Consider the following 13,965-nt stretch of genomic DNA (forward strand, 5'->3'; position numbering starts at 1 on the left):
GGAGGAACGTTTCAGTGGAAGGGCACATAGATTTCAGGGGACATGCTGGCAAACTGGGACATTGAAAGGGATTTCAGGAATGCCTGGATATCCCCAAAGCAGCCAGTGGCAAACATTTGGATGGTGTGATGGGAACATGGAGCTAAGTGTGACTGTCTGCAGTGCTGAGTCCTGCTGACCCTCCAGCACTGCCCAAAGGAACACATGGGGTGTTCCCAGGAATGGGAAAGGCACAGCCCCACCCCAAACTGGGCCGTTCCCAAAGCAGTCCTTCATTTAATGTCGGAATAGGGACATCAGACCAGAAGTGGGGTGTCAGACACGGATCAGCAGGGCTCACGCTGGCCCCCACACACCTCACATCTGTTCCTGTCAATCACGTGGGCTTGGAATTGATTAACAGATATAAATTAATGGGTTTCCTCAATCAGGAAGCATCCTCCTGCTTGTTCCCAGAGGTATTCCTCAATATCCCTAAGGAAAGCACCACTTTGTAGGTGCAGCACTGGGTGTAATGGGCAAGGTTTGGGCACTGGGGGAATCTGGCAGGGGCTACCCTGTGCTGGGCACAGCTGGTGCCCACAGCAGACCCACCACAGGCCACCTCCAAACCAAGCTGCAAAGTTGGTGCCTCTGGGAGATCTTAAAAAAAAAAAAAGCCAAAAGAGCAGTGCAAGCATCAGAGGAGGAGGTGAGGAGGTGCTCCAGGCACCAGAGCACTCGCAGCCCCCAGGGCAGGGGATGAACAGAGGAGGAAAGAGTGGCAGGAAGGAGCTGCTGCACACCCTGGGATTTTACCTGTGCATGTTAAAATTCAACTTTCTTCACACAATCTGTGGTTTCTCACCATACCTGTGTGTCTTTTCTGTCCTTGTGATTTTGAAATGGGAAGCCTCGGGGAGCAGATCTCTTGGGAAGTGTCCATCTTGACAGGCTGCTTCCCAGGATAATCCAGGATCAAATCCAGGTCGTCATCATCAGCAAGCAAGGAAGCTTTCATGATCTGAGCATGTGGGAAGCCAAGCCAGAACATTAGCAATCCCTCCCACAGCAGCAGCTCACTAAACTCATCAAAATAGCTCTTCCCACCCAAAAAAACTCCTACGTGCAGCACATGACCAAACAACACAGCCATGCTGCAAACATTCCAAGGAACGGTGGAGGCACAGCTCAGGCCTGTCGCCTGATGGATGAGGATTTACAACTACTGGTTAAATCAGTGCACAGGACTTGCTGGGGATGGGGGTGACATCCCAAAATAATACTGATTTCTTAGATCTTAGCTCTGTCTGCTAAGGAATAATTTCTATTTGTTATTACACATAAAAGCCTAAGAGTGTTCAAGGTACTGTCCTTCCACAAAAATTACAAAGGCCAGGAGGGACAGGACACAGGGAATGGCTTCCCAGTGCCTGGATGGGATATTGGGAAGGAATTGTTCCCTGGGAGGGTGGGGAGGCCCTGGCACAGGGTGCCCAGAGCAGCTGGGGCTGCCCCTGGATCCCTGGCAGTGTCCAAGGCCAGGCTGGACACTGGGGCTTGGAGCAGCCTGGGACAGTGGGAGGTGTCCCTGCCATGGCAGGGGTGGCACTGGGTAGGATTTATGTTTTTTCCCAACCTTAACCTTCTGTGGTATTGTGAAATAAAAGCATCAACACCAAGCCCCAAACCAAGGCCAGTTATCCCAACACCTTTTTCTCCACCAAGGGAGAAGGGGCCCAAGGCAGCTGCTCTGGTATTAGGTCAGCTTATCGCAGAGCCCACACTCCAGAGTTCTGGCTTTAAGGTGTTTCATGTCAGCATTGAGCCTCCCATGTGCGAGGCTTCCCCCAGAACAGAGAGACGGACTGTGTGAGCTCAATCCCACGCCATGAGATCATTACAAGCTGGTGTGTGAATACCCTTGGGAAGGCAAATCCATCCTTGAGAAGTGCTCCACTTCCCAAGCCCTCTCCGGGGGAGGACAAGGGGCAGGAGGACACTGACCTGCAGGACGTAGGGGTTGATGCCCTGGGTGGATGCGATGTGGGTGGATGCTGGCACTGCCTCCTGCTCCTCTGCCAGGGCGTCCTCTGCCAAGGGCTCCTGGGCTGGCTCCTGGGTGATGTCGGCCATGTCACTGTCCAGCTCCACCACCCTGCCCAGCTGCTCCAGCTCCGGGGGCTGTGGATACAGAGGCCACGTCACACCCAGAGCACAGCTTTGCCAGGACAGCCACAGCCGCAACCATCACCTGTGGGTGCTGCGGAGCATTCCTGGCTCTGCCAAGGTTCCACACCAAGGTCAGGGATGGGCACACAGAACCTTCAGGGTGTGCCATACCAAGGAAGGAGCAGTCCCAGATTAGCGGTGCCCTCCTGGAGTTTTCCCAGTTCCGCCACTCAGTTTAGGAAACTGTTCTTCAGCTTTCCATTTCTCACGTGGCCAGCGAAGGGAGAGCTCTGTGTGTCCTGCCTCCCTCCCCTCCTCCCAAATCCATCCCATGTGGCACAAATTCCAATCACAGAGCCTGCTTTCCACAAAGAACTGCATTTTACATGGTTACTGTGAGGGTGGGCAGGCCCTGGCACAGGGTGGCCCAGAGCAGCTGTGGCTGCCCCTGGACCCCTGGCAGTGTCCAAGGCCAGGGTGGATGGGGCTTGGAGCACCCTGGGATAGGTCCTTGCCCTTGGCAGACAGTGGGACTGGATGGGCTTTTAGGTCCTTGCATCCCAAACCATTCCATGATTCCATGGCTAACTCTGCTCACTGTCATGGGCTGTACTTTTGCCCAGCTCACTCTGTGGGACCTGAGCTCCCACATACTGGTTTGGCTCCAGTTTAACCAACCCATGACTCAGCTTCATGTCCTGTGAAAGCCTCATGCTTCCAGCTTCCCAGAAAAAACACAGCACAGACTGCTGAAGCAAAAACAGGAGTGAGGAAACCCAGGCAGGGAGTGTCCTGGGAATCCCGCTCAGGAATTAAGGAGCACACTCACAAAGCTGTGCTTAGCCCTGTAGAATCAGCCAGGACGGGGTGAAGGCTCTCAGCTGAGGCAGATAAAATCACCCTGGGGGTCTGTGAGGACAGAACTGAGTGGCAGATGTAGAATTTGAGCCTGGCCCCACATATGGAACAGATTTACAAGTCAAAATATGGTTACAAACACACAAGCTTCACTGCTCCCTTCATTGGGCTTTAATGCAGCACGCTCCCTTGCAACATTAATAAATTCGTTAATATTTAAGTTAGTGAGGGAGTTTAGATACGAAATGCTTCTTACAGCCCAAATAATAATATTGTCAGATGTGTTCTACACCAAGAGTTTGGAAAGTTTTAAGCGATGCTGTGATGTTTCTTAGGGTTTTGGGAAACCAGATGATGTTTTTCCTAATTTCAGAAATTAAAACCAGAGTTAATGTTATGCAAGTCAGAGAGGTTAATGAACCCGGAGGGGTTTTTGCTAAGTACACTGGAATGTGTAAGAATGTTTGAAAATACCAGAGATATTCCCAGTATTCCCGCAGGTTTAAAACCTCAGCTCTGGTCCCCCCAGTCTCAACATGAAGCAGGAAGGGGAGCTGAAGTGATGCTGTTGGGCAGCCATGTGTGCAGCTCAAAATGCAAATAATTAGGGACCTGCTCCAGCAGAGGGATGAAGGAATGGGTGTTAATTAGCCCAGGAGCTGGGAGAGCTGGAGCAGCAGCTGGCCACTACTCTGGGACTCTCCATGCAGAATCCAGCAGAGCTGGCAGCCCCCCTGCCTGCTCCAGCAGCAGGATGCCCTGCCCAGGGAGCAGACGGTGCTTCTGGAATTGCTGGACAGGGATCAGGCCCCTCTCACCTGCCTGGAGAGCTCTGCTCTCCTGCCACACAAGTGGCCAGCAGAGACTCATTGAATACCAGGGGAAAGTTCTTTGATGTTAGAAACACAGAATTGTTTGAGGTTGGAAGAACCTCTGAGCCCACCAAGTCCAACCATTCCCCAGCACTGCCAGGGCCACCACTAACTACATCCCCAACTGTCACATCCACAGGGCTGTGGAATCCCTCCAGGGACGTGACTTCACCACTGCCTTGGGCAGCTGTGCCAGGGCTGGACAGCCCTTTCCAGGAAGGAATTTTCCCAATATCCAACCTGAGCCTCCCCAGGCACAACTTGAGGCCATTTCCTGCTGCCCCCTCCTGTCAGGGACTTGTGCAGAGCCACAAGGTCCCCCCTGAGCCTCCTTTGCTCCAGGCTGAGCCCCTTTCCCAGCTCCCTCAGCCGCTCCTGGGGCTCCAGCCCCTTCCCAGCTCCCTTCCCTGCCCTGGACATGCTCCAGCCCCTCCAGGGCTCTCCTGCCCTGAGGGCCCAGAACTGGACACAGCTCTGGAGGAGTCTCACAGTGCCCAGCACAGGGGACAATCCCTGTCCTGGGGGACAATCCCTGCCCTGGGGCTGTGGCCACACAATGGCTGGGACAGCCCAGGGGCCATCGGCCTCTTGCCCTCCTGGGCTCCTGGTATTCCCAGTGAATTGGATCAAACACTGCCTGTGGATCAAACATTCCTGTGTAAGACGGGCCCAGTACTGAGGATGTTTTGCAAAGGTTTAAAGCAGTCACATCCAACACAAATATGTTTACAAAGCCAGCATATAGCCAGCCTTACAAAAGGTATTATTTTAATAAAAATAGAGCACATTCTTAAAATAGAAAGCAGACAGTCTTGCGCACTAATGGTGGTAAAGGCAACTGAGTGCACAGCATCACTGTCCAGGCAGGCAGCACACAGCGTTGGCATTACGGGCGTGCATTTAATAGTCACAAAAACAAGGGTTCTTCCAGAAGAGGTGCAAATCTGCCAAACTCAGACTAGAATTCAAACAAGAAACAAGGGTTGAAAGCCTCCCCGCCCCATCCTCAGTCTGCAATGTCAAGTGTCTCAAAGGAAAACAACATGCAGCCACTCAGCCAGAGTTCAGAAGAGTTTCTGTACGGCTTCACTCTCCAGATTCTGGGTTACTCCAACCACCCCCTTCCCAGGCACCAGCTACTCTCCCAATTCCATGTCATCAACCCCCTTTAGTCACTGTTCTCCTTCTACCTGAGCTGGGGGCGCTGGTTTGCCGTTCAGGGCCATCTGCTGGGGAGGCAGGTGCCCTGGGGGTGGCACAGGTGTGGTCTTTAACTTCTTGGTGTCCACTTTTAAAGGATGATCTTCCTCTTCCTCATCTGAATCTTGCAAGCCATACTTGGAAAAGTGTGCTACCTGTGTTAAGGAGAAGGACAAACATGTCACAGCTTGGAAGTGAAATTTCTGGAAGGCCTGAACACTGGGCAGGTGCAACTGTGCCCTATACAGGTGTCCTAACACACACAGGTCTTGGGACACCTGCAACAAATGCAGCCTCTCCACAGAGCAAAACCACCCACTCTAGGCAGGTCTGGGGCCACAGGTTTCACCACAGAACCGCAGTCTGGTTTGGACTGGGAGGGACCCTAAAGCTCATTCATTCCATGGGCAGGGGCACCTCCCATTAGTCCAAGTTGCTCCAAGCCCTGTCCAACCCAACCTTGAACACTCCCAGGAATGAGGAGCCGCTTTGGTGAGGACAGTTCTCACCAGAGCTGAGGCACTTGGCACAGTTGTCCCAAGTTAGCAAATCACTCGAATTACAAATTCTCAGGAGATTCCAGCTTCAGGGTGTGTGTGATGCCCTCACCTTGAAGACCCAGGAGCCGGTCTCTGGGCGGTACTCCTTGAAGCGGGCGCCCTGCTTGCGGGACACGGCCTCCAGCCGGCCCTCGTAGTTCATCTCGGCCAGGCGCTCGGGGCTCTTGATCAGGCACCGCGACGTTTTGTCCGTGGGCCACACCCCGTCCAGGGTGACCTCAGCTCGCCTGGAAGGGCACGGAACAGGCTCAGAGACGAGGGGCTGAGGCAGAGCTGCGTGGGAACAGGGATGGGGAAGCTGGGCAGGGGAGCAGAGCCCAGCGCTGGGCAGGGGAACTCAAATCAGCTTTTAAACCCGATTTGTGGTTCAGAAATTTGCAAGTAACTCATTAACGCCGCAAACTGAACACACATTTGGATTTGTCTCTTGGTTGCTGCCTGCAAACACAGCAGACTGTCAGGATTTTAAAAATCATCTTTATCTAACACTTACCTGTTTAACCCTTCCCCAATGGGTGGTTTTCTTTCGTCGTCAGGGTAAACAATAACCTCTTTTCTCCGGATGTGTACGATCTCATCTAGGTTTAAGTTTGTTAGGTTTACTTCTCCTTCGAAGTAAATCGATCCATAACCTGCAAAACAACCCAAAAGGTCACAATTAAATTGTCTGTGAAAAGTCATGTGCCAGAGAGCCCATGTTCCTGCTGTGCTCCTCCTGTCCCCACCCAGCCCTGTCCTGTCTCCCGAGCAAAGTGACACCCCCCTCCCCAGGAAAACTGGAGGAAGCAGTATCAACTTTGACACTGATATCGAAACGCTGGGAGAGCTGGGGGTGTTCATCCCGAGAAGCAAAGGATCCAGGGAGAGCTCAGAGCCCCTTGCAGGGCCTAAAGGGGCTCCAGGAGAGCTGCAGAGGGACTGGGGACAAGGGCTGGAGGGACAGGACACACGGAATGGCTTCCCACTGCCAGAGGGTAGGGATGGATGGGATATTGGGCAGGAATTGTTCCCTGGGAGGGTGGGGAGGCCCCAGAACAGCTGTGACTGCCCCTGGATCCCTGGAAGTCTCCAAGGCCAGGTTGGACAAGGCTTGGAGCAAGCTGGGATAGGGAACAGTGTCCCTGCCCATGGAATGAGATGAGCTTTAATGCCCCTCCCACACCAAACCAGTCTGTGATACTGTGATTTATTCTATCCCAAAATCCTACAAGACTTTGATGCAAGCTGCTCCCAAAGCAAGGGCACCAGTTACAATCAGACTGAGGGTTTGGAACTCGGGTTCCATAGATCCCTGGATCAGGGTGAAGCCCCTGGGAAAGCCGGGGGGTCTCACCCTTGCGGCCGATGGTGAAGTCTGTCACAATACATTCGTTCCTGTCGTTGGTCAGCCGGGCCAGCTCCTCCAGGGAGGGGATGGTGTAGTACCCAGCTCGTGTCAGAACAATCCCTGCAACACAACATTCCCTGAGCACAAGGCTGGCAGCAATGCATCAACATTCCCAGAGTGTCATCCCATCCCATTTCTTTTGCCAGCCTGAACAGCTGGAAGCCTCAGAGGAACTGAGGATCAGTGCACCCAAAGCAAACAGACAGCAGAGCACCTTCATTCCACAGCCTCCAGAGTACATTTAAACCAACTGCTCCGGCAGGTTCTTCCAGCCCAGGCACCTGCCAGAGAGCAGCAGGTGTGCAAATGGGAAGGGAAGACGGTGCACAGGGAAAACAAAAATTGCAAATGCATCAACACTTGAAGGAAACGCTCTCCCAGCTTTAGCAGTCTGGGGCCTCAGGCGCTGCTGACCAAGCTGCAGCTTCTTCTACATTTAACAGGCTCCAATTCTTCTTCATCTATTAAGTTGTCTAATGATCTTCCTATTTTCCAAAAGCAATTTGCATCTACAAAATGTCTAGAGGCATTTCCTTTGCACATGCCACCTGCCAGTTTCATTACATGCCACATAAGTAGTATCTGGAAGGATTAACAGATCTTTTCCTTTTACCTTCTCAAGTTTAAAAAACTCCAACACATATGATATAAAATTGGGGGATAAAATTTAAATCCTCATTGACTCAGCAGGTAAGATTTCTGCAGTAGGTAAGGAATGCAAGATTTGTATTCTGGTGAAAGGAGGAGGGGAAAAAGCAAAAGCTGAGGGTGTCAAAGAGCAGAAAACTTGCATGAAACGCTGCCCCTGCCAGCCTCACCTGCAGGATGCAGCTGGTGCACAGCTTCCACCTCCTTGTCCTGCTCATCCTGCAGGGAATCCTCCTGGAAGGAGGCGTCCTCGCTGCTGCCCTCCAGCCCATTGCGCAGGGCCGCGCGCATGTTCAGCGCCACGATGGTGTCGTCCACGCTCGAGTGGGGCTTGTGCCCGCTGCCCTCCAGGGTCTGTGGGATGGGCTTGGCAATGGGATTGGTGTAAAACCTGGTCACCTCGTGGGCCTCCTCCTCCTCCTCCTGTTCCCCGTCCTGCCTGTGGTTCTCCTCGGGAGGCACCGACAGGAAGAACCTGGGCAGAGAAAGGACAATGTCAATTATTATATTCTAAGGGACCTACACCAACATTCCTGTGCAGGGCCAGGAGCTGGACCTGGATGACCCCTGTGGGTCCCTCACTGCTCAGGAGACTGTGATTCGATGATTAAAATTCTGCTCCTTCCACACAAAGAGCCAACAGGACCACATGAACTGGTCAGTGTCAGTGATTATTCCCCTTCTCTCTGCTCCTGCTTGACCACCTCTGCCACTGAGGCTCCCACTACAGCAAGGACAGTGTGAGACTGGGACAGTCCCCACGGTGCTGGGGACTGAAACACGTGCCCTCTGCAGAGCCGAGTGGAACAGGGAGCTCAGGCTAGAGAGGAGCCTCAAAAGGGGCTGTAACAGCAACCCCACAGCCCCAAACCCTCTGCCCACAGCACCAGGGTGATCTCACTCCCACAGCAGCTCCTATTTTAGTAGCTTTCAATAAAACCAACATGGTGACCTGAGCAGGAGGTTCTTTCCAGACCCTGATTAAAAGAAAACCAAGGCAAAATCAGAGCTCAACTGAAATACAGCCACAGGTTTTTTAGAGGAGGTTGGAATTCTGGCTTTTGGGAAAAAAGATGTAGCTTTAGAGGTTCCTCATTGTAATCTGTACAAAATACACATATAGAAAATAGAAATATGAGGCATGAGGATCAGTGGAACCTCCTTGCAATTCCCACATCACTGAGGACTGATCAGGGGAGGGTCTTCTCCCCTCAGAGTCAGGTTTAGCAGTTCCCTCAAGGAATGTCCTGGTTTCCTGCTACAGGGCACATAAAGAGACTCATCCAGAAAACAAGTCCCTGCTCTCTGACCTGGATTTTGGGTGGGGTGACCTGGCAGTGCCCACACAGGAAGAACCCATGGTTGCTCCAGGAGGAAATTAATCTCCCAGCAGGTCAATTGCTTTCAAAGAACAGTGAAGTGACATCCCTGAAAAGAAGTGGCTGCAGTACAGCAGTATTTAGGGACAGGCAGAACCAGTTTGTGTTGCTGAGGACAAACCCCTGCAGGGGGACTCCTCACCTGTCCCCGTTCTCAGGGTACTCCGACGGCGACGCCAGGTCCTCGTTCTCTCGGCTCACGGGAGAGAACAGGTTGCTGCTGCTGAGGTTCTTCAGAACCAGCTTCTTGATGCTCTTCCTAAAAGCAAAACACACCAAGGAAGGGAAATTTGTCCAGTGCATAAACATATATTTCATACTTATTCAGATGCTTCGGGGACCAGGAACCAGCTCTGAGACCTGTTCCCACACCCAGGATATATCAAGTCTCCTGTCAGAGATCCTAAAATTTTTTGGGGAATTCCATTTAAGGCTCTGGCTTATATGGAGGTGTAGAAAGCATAAGCCAGTGAAAGGCTCAAAGGCCAAGTTCAGCAAACCACAGTGTTCTCTGTTTCCCAAATCAGCTTTTCTAGAAGTACAGAAGGTCTAGCCCACAGGTGCAGGTTCATTTTACTGCAGGGTCACTTTAGTCTTTTGCTCTTTGTTTTCACTCAACTCCAAGCCTTTCCAAACCCCTTTTCTATTTGATTGCCACTGATGCACCTGAAAACTGAACCCAAAGCTTCACTCAGGCAGATCCACAATTTATTTCTCACAGAAACACCTGTGGATCTGAAACAGAACCAGGGCTGGGGTAAAATCACCAGAAATCTGCCTCCATAGTAAGGGCATGAGCAAGCCTGATGACACTCCCAGTTCAGGAGCAGAAGTGCAAGCTTTCCTTGTAAGAATTCCTAAATGACTTTATAGGAGCTTTGCTCCCATTGTGGCCTGACCTCATTTTACAGCTTATTTGGCCTTAAGAGTTTGAGCTGAACCTTTTTACCTCCTCTACAGAAAACAGTTCTAATGAATTCTTACAGACAATTTGCTATTGTTCTTCCTATCTGAACCAGGGCACAAAACCATGGGATTGAGGGTAATATACAGGAGTTTACAGAAGATTCTCACACAGAGACAAAGGAGAAGCTCACTTTGGCATGAAGGCTCCATTGGACAGGGAGGGCTCATCATCATCCAGCCCATCGAAGAGCTGGGACTTGGCCGAGCCCGCCGACTGCAGGGCCTTGGGCCGCACTCTGGTCGCAGGGCGTGGGGTCAGCTTGTAGTGGGTGGGGGTTGTCAAGGCCTTCTGGGCTGCTGGGTTGGTTGGCTTCAGCCTCTGGAACAGAAAGATGGACAGTTGGAACCCTCAGGGCATGGGGACAGAGCTTTAGGGTGCTCCAGCCCAGGGCCCTGGAAGGTAAAGGGGAAGCAGTAATTGCACCCAGGTTAGAGGGCTCCATGCACAGCCCCATCCATCAGCCTGGATCCACGTGCCCCTCCAGGCTCCAGCTGCCAGGCAGGGCTCACCTCCAGCCCCCGGAACCTGCCAGAGACAGCAGCCACTTAGAACCTCCCCTAACACTTCAAAAGACTGGGAAGTGTTTGTCATCTTTTGAACAAAGCAACAGGGAAAGATTTATCAGAGGCTCTCAGAGATGTCCTAAGCAAAGCACTGCAATTATTCCAAGCATTAACAATGATCCATCTTTATTCCCAATCAGCAGCAGTGAGCACAGAAACTCCACAGCCAAGGCTGTGATGCAGGCAAAAGAAGGAAATCATGGAGCAGTTTGGGTTGGAAAGGACAGGACCTCAAAGATCACACAGTTCCAACCCCCCTGCCATGGGCTGGGAACTTCCCACTGGAATAAACCAAGCACTTTGTGTCCTGGAGGGTAAAAAGCCACTGCACCACTGGGAGAGCACAGAGGGCAACTTACTTGGCTGCTCGCTGTGCATTTAGGTGAAGGCTGCACACAGACCAAGGTAATTTCAACTGTCACCCATAAATGAGCTCAGTGCAGATGTGCACTCACCTCTTCTTTCTTCTTTGGGTCTGACATGGGGTTTCTGAAGAGTGGGGAGTCTCCAAAGGGTGAGTAGGTCAGGCTGTTGAGGTGCTGCTGGAGGACAGCTTGCTGGGCTGCAGAGGCATTGGGGTCTGTCAGAGCTACAAAAGGAGCAGCATTTTAGTTTTAGAGCTTTGGGAACAGAACCAGGGCAGGCAGAAACACAACAGCTCTCACAGCATCTCCTTCCTCCATCAGAGAGTGCAACCATATTCACTGAGCTCTCAGGGGTGAAAAGCTGAGGGCACAGGGAGCTACAGAGCAGTGGAGAGAGCCTGGCTTGCCAGAATATTCAGTGAATCCAGCTGGCTTCTGAAGGGTGTGCAGGGAAAGTATTTCACGCAGAATTTTGACATTCCTGCTACCACAACCAAACATACAGGTCTAGAGTGCCCTCTACAATGGATTCTAAATCTTTCCATCTTATACCATCTAATTTTAATTCCTATCAAAATGCTCTAAGAATTCACACCATGAAACATTCCAGCCACCAAAAGCAGCTTAATTCTAATTCCGACAAAACCAGGGTGAACGTGGGCATTCCCAAAGAACAACAAAACCACTCTCAGAACAGCAGCTTACTGTCGGGGTCTGCAGGAAGTCACGAGGAGAGCTGGAGACAACTGGGTCTTATTTTTGTCCCAATGGCACAGCATTCCCGATAATAAAGGCCCTCTAGGCCTCTCCTATCTGGAAGTACTGAAAAAGCCAATGCTGCACTTCCCTTACTTTTTTTGTGAACATCTATTCTTGCTGCCCCAAATTCAACGATGGGAAATGTTACCAATCTTGAAAACAACACTCTAAAATAGGTGCAATTATTGGGTATGTAAAACAACTTTGAATTCCTTTAAAAATACACATATAACTAGCAAAAAAAGGGTCATTAACATGGTCTGCACTGCGACTGAGAACAGCAGTGGCCTCAAGGAGATGTTCTGTCATTCCAAACCCTTTGGGAGAGGTGTGCTCCTGTGTTCAGGCACATGGGAACAAGGCAGCAAGCAGCAGCTTCATGGACACTCACCTACTGCAGGCTGAGGGGCCCCAAAGCCCAGGGTAGCTGTGGAGGTGTTGAATCCTGGGGCTCCGAATGCTCCCGTTCCCAGCGTTCCCCCCAGCTTTGGCTGGGTGTTCCCGAACAAGGACGTCTGTCCTGCCCCCAGAGCTGTGACATGAGAGGTGACTGTCATTTACTACAAGACTGTGACAAGTTCACAAGCACAACAAACAATCAATTCCTTATTAAACTGCAGGAAACACTCTCCATGCCCATGGATGCTGCAGACACTCAAGCCTCGTGATCAGACCAGAGGCTCTGAGCACAGAGGACCTCACCAGTCCCACCAGTGTAACCAGTGCTGCCCAATTTCTATCAGGTCACTTGGCACTGTGCTAAGAAGCTCCCCTTGGAGCTGCCCCAAGACATCCTGGCTTGAAGCTACAACTTTCCCAGCCTTTCCTAACTCAGTTACAGGCAATACCCAGGCTGGACCAGCACTGCAGCCAAAAAGTGAGCTGGGAAACTGCTTACCTGTTCCAAACCCTGTCCCAAGTCCAGTTCCCAGAGTCCCAGTCGCAGGCTTATTTCCAAACAAGCTATTTCCAGCAGTGTTGGCACCAAAACCTTCAACAGAACGAGCAGCTCATTAGAGATTAAATTAAAACTGAAATAAATATGCATCACAGGGTCGAAAAGCCCTGCCACAGTCAAGGCCAAACTTCTCACTGTTTCCAGCAGTGCAGGTTAAACTGACAGTCAGCAAGAAGGGACTTCACTGGTAATAAACATATTTTAGTTATAAGTACAGCATTAAAGCAGCACAGAAAAATGCTGGTCTGCCTTCTTAAGCTTTTCAGTTTGTTACAAACTTCCAAGCTTCCCTGAAAGGCAGAGCTGACATGATGCTGCTGTATCTGGCAACAGAGTAAAATGTGCTGGGTTTTTTTAAATGCCTGAAGGGAACACACCTCATTTCATCCTGTTTATACCACACGCTCATTTCTCTGACCCTCACCACAGAGTAGGTGGGAACTCCGATCTCCACAGTTCAAGGACACAGCTGTAGCTGCAACAAGGCCACCCCAAATCTACCATGAGCTCAGTTCTACTGCAGATGCTGACCCCATCCCATGCTTGGTTAGAACACAAAGCCAGGATTAACCTGAAAAATGGCAGGTGTGCACCAACCCCTTGGACTCCCTCTCCATTCCTCCTACAAACTGCTACACAGTCAAACCAAAACCACACACTGCAAAGGCTGGTCTCCACCAAACAGTGCCAACACACTGGTGGGGCTATGGAGACCCTGACCAGCAGAACCAGAACTCAGAAGCACCTTTCACACCCCTGGGAAGTTTGCCCAGGACTGGTCACCACAGTCAAACCCTGCTTGCCAAGGTGCTGCCCTGGTTCAGAGCACTGAGAACTGCACAGAGCTCAGTTTGGGAAGGACCAAAGATCACCCAGTTCCCTCAAGCTCTTCCCTGTCTATCCTGGCAGGCTGGCACAGCAGGCTAAAGGCATGGCAGGCCCCACTGCCTTTAAATAACCAACACAAAACAGCACCTAAGGAAAGGGATGTCAGGATCCTACCCCCGCCTAGTCACTTTTAGAGACACAGTTTTGTTGCTCTGAAATCCAGGATTAAAAAGGCAGAAGAGATTTCAGAGTCCCATGAAAAGAAGCTGCCACTCCCTTCAGCCATCCCTACACATTCCTCCTGCTCAGTCACACACTCACCAGACGCCAGTTCTCACATCAGGGTTAGAGGCCACCAGGAACACAACATCCAGTTCCTCAGGACTCTGGTCCTTCACACCACCAAGGAGAACAACAGCCACCAGCTAAACTGGAGCTGACTGACTTCACCTTCACTGCAGGATCTCCTG

At 51.4% G+C, this 13,965-nt stretch overlaps 1 protein-coding gene across 4 annotated transcripts in view; it reads right to left on the bottom strand.

Annotated features, from left to right (window-relative positions):
- NUP98 (nucleoporin 98 and 96 precursor) overlaps positions 1 to 13,965 on the bottom strand; it is a 34,717-nt gene that overhangs the window by 9,289 nt on the left and 11,463 nt on the right. For all 4 annotated transcript variants that reach the window (XM_069003023.1, XM_069002941.1, XM_069002859.1 and 1 more), the window contains 12 exons: positions 12,608 to 12,700; positions 12,101 to 12,241; positions 11,041 to 11,174; positions 10,153 to 10,340; positions 9,198 to 9,314; positions 7,847 to 8,151; positions 6,975 to 7,088; positions 6,135 to 6,273; positions 5,691 to 5,868; positions 5,072 to 5,236; positions 1,987 to 2,163; positions 853 to 1,003 (listed from right to left, as the gene is read on the bottom strand). In XM_069003023.1, the coding sequence (XP_068859124.1) occupies positions 853 to 1,003; positions 1,987 to 2,163; positions 5,072 to 5,236; positions 5,691 to 5,868; positions 6,135 to 6,273; positions 6,975 to 7,088; positions 7,847 to 8,151; positions 9,198 to 9,314; positions 10,153 to 10,340; positions 11,041 to 11,174; positions 12,101 to 12,241; positions 12,608 to 12,700 (1,902 nt within the window). The remainder of the gene's footprint in view (positions 1 to 852; positions 1,004 to 1,986; positions 2,164 to 5,071; positions 5,237 to 5,690; positions 5,869 to 6,134; positions 6,274 to 6,974; positions 7,089 to 7,846; positions 8,152 to 9,197; positions 9,315 to 10,152; positions 10,341 to 11,040; positions 11,175 to 12,100; positions 12,242 to 12,607; positions 12,701 to 13,965) is intronic.

This window comes from Aphelocoma coerulescens, chromosome 1 (genome assembly GCF_041296385.1).
Source record: "Aphelocoma coerulescens isolate FSJ_1873_10779 chromosome 1, UR_Acoe_1.0, whole genome shotgun sequence".
Taxonomy (NCBI): Eukaryota; Metazoa; Chordata; class Aves; order Passeriformes; family Corvidae; genus Aphelocoma; species Aphelocoma coerulescens.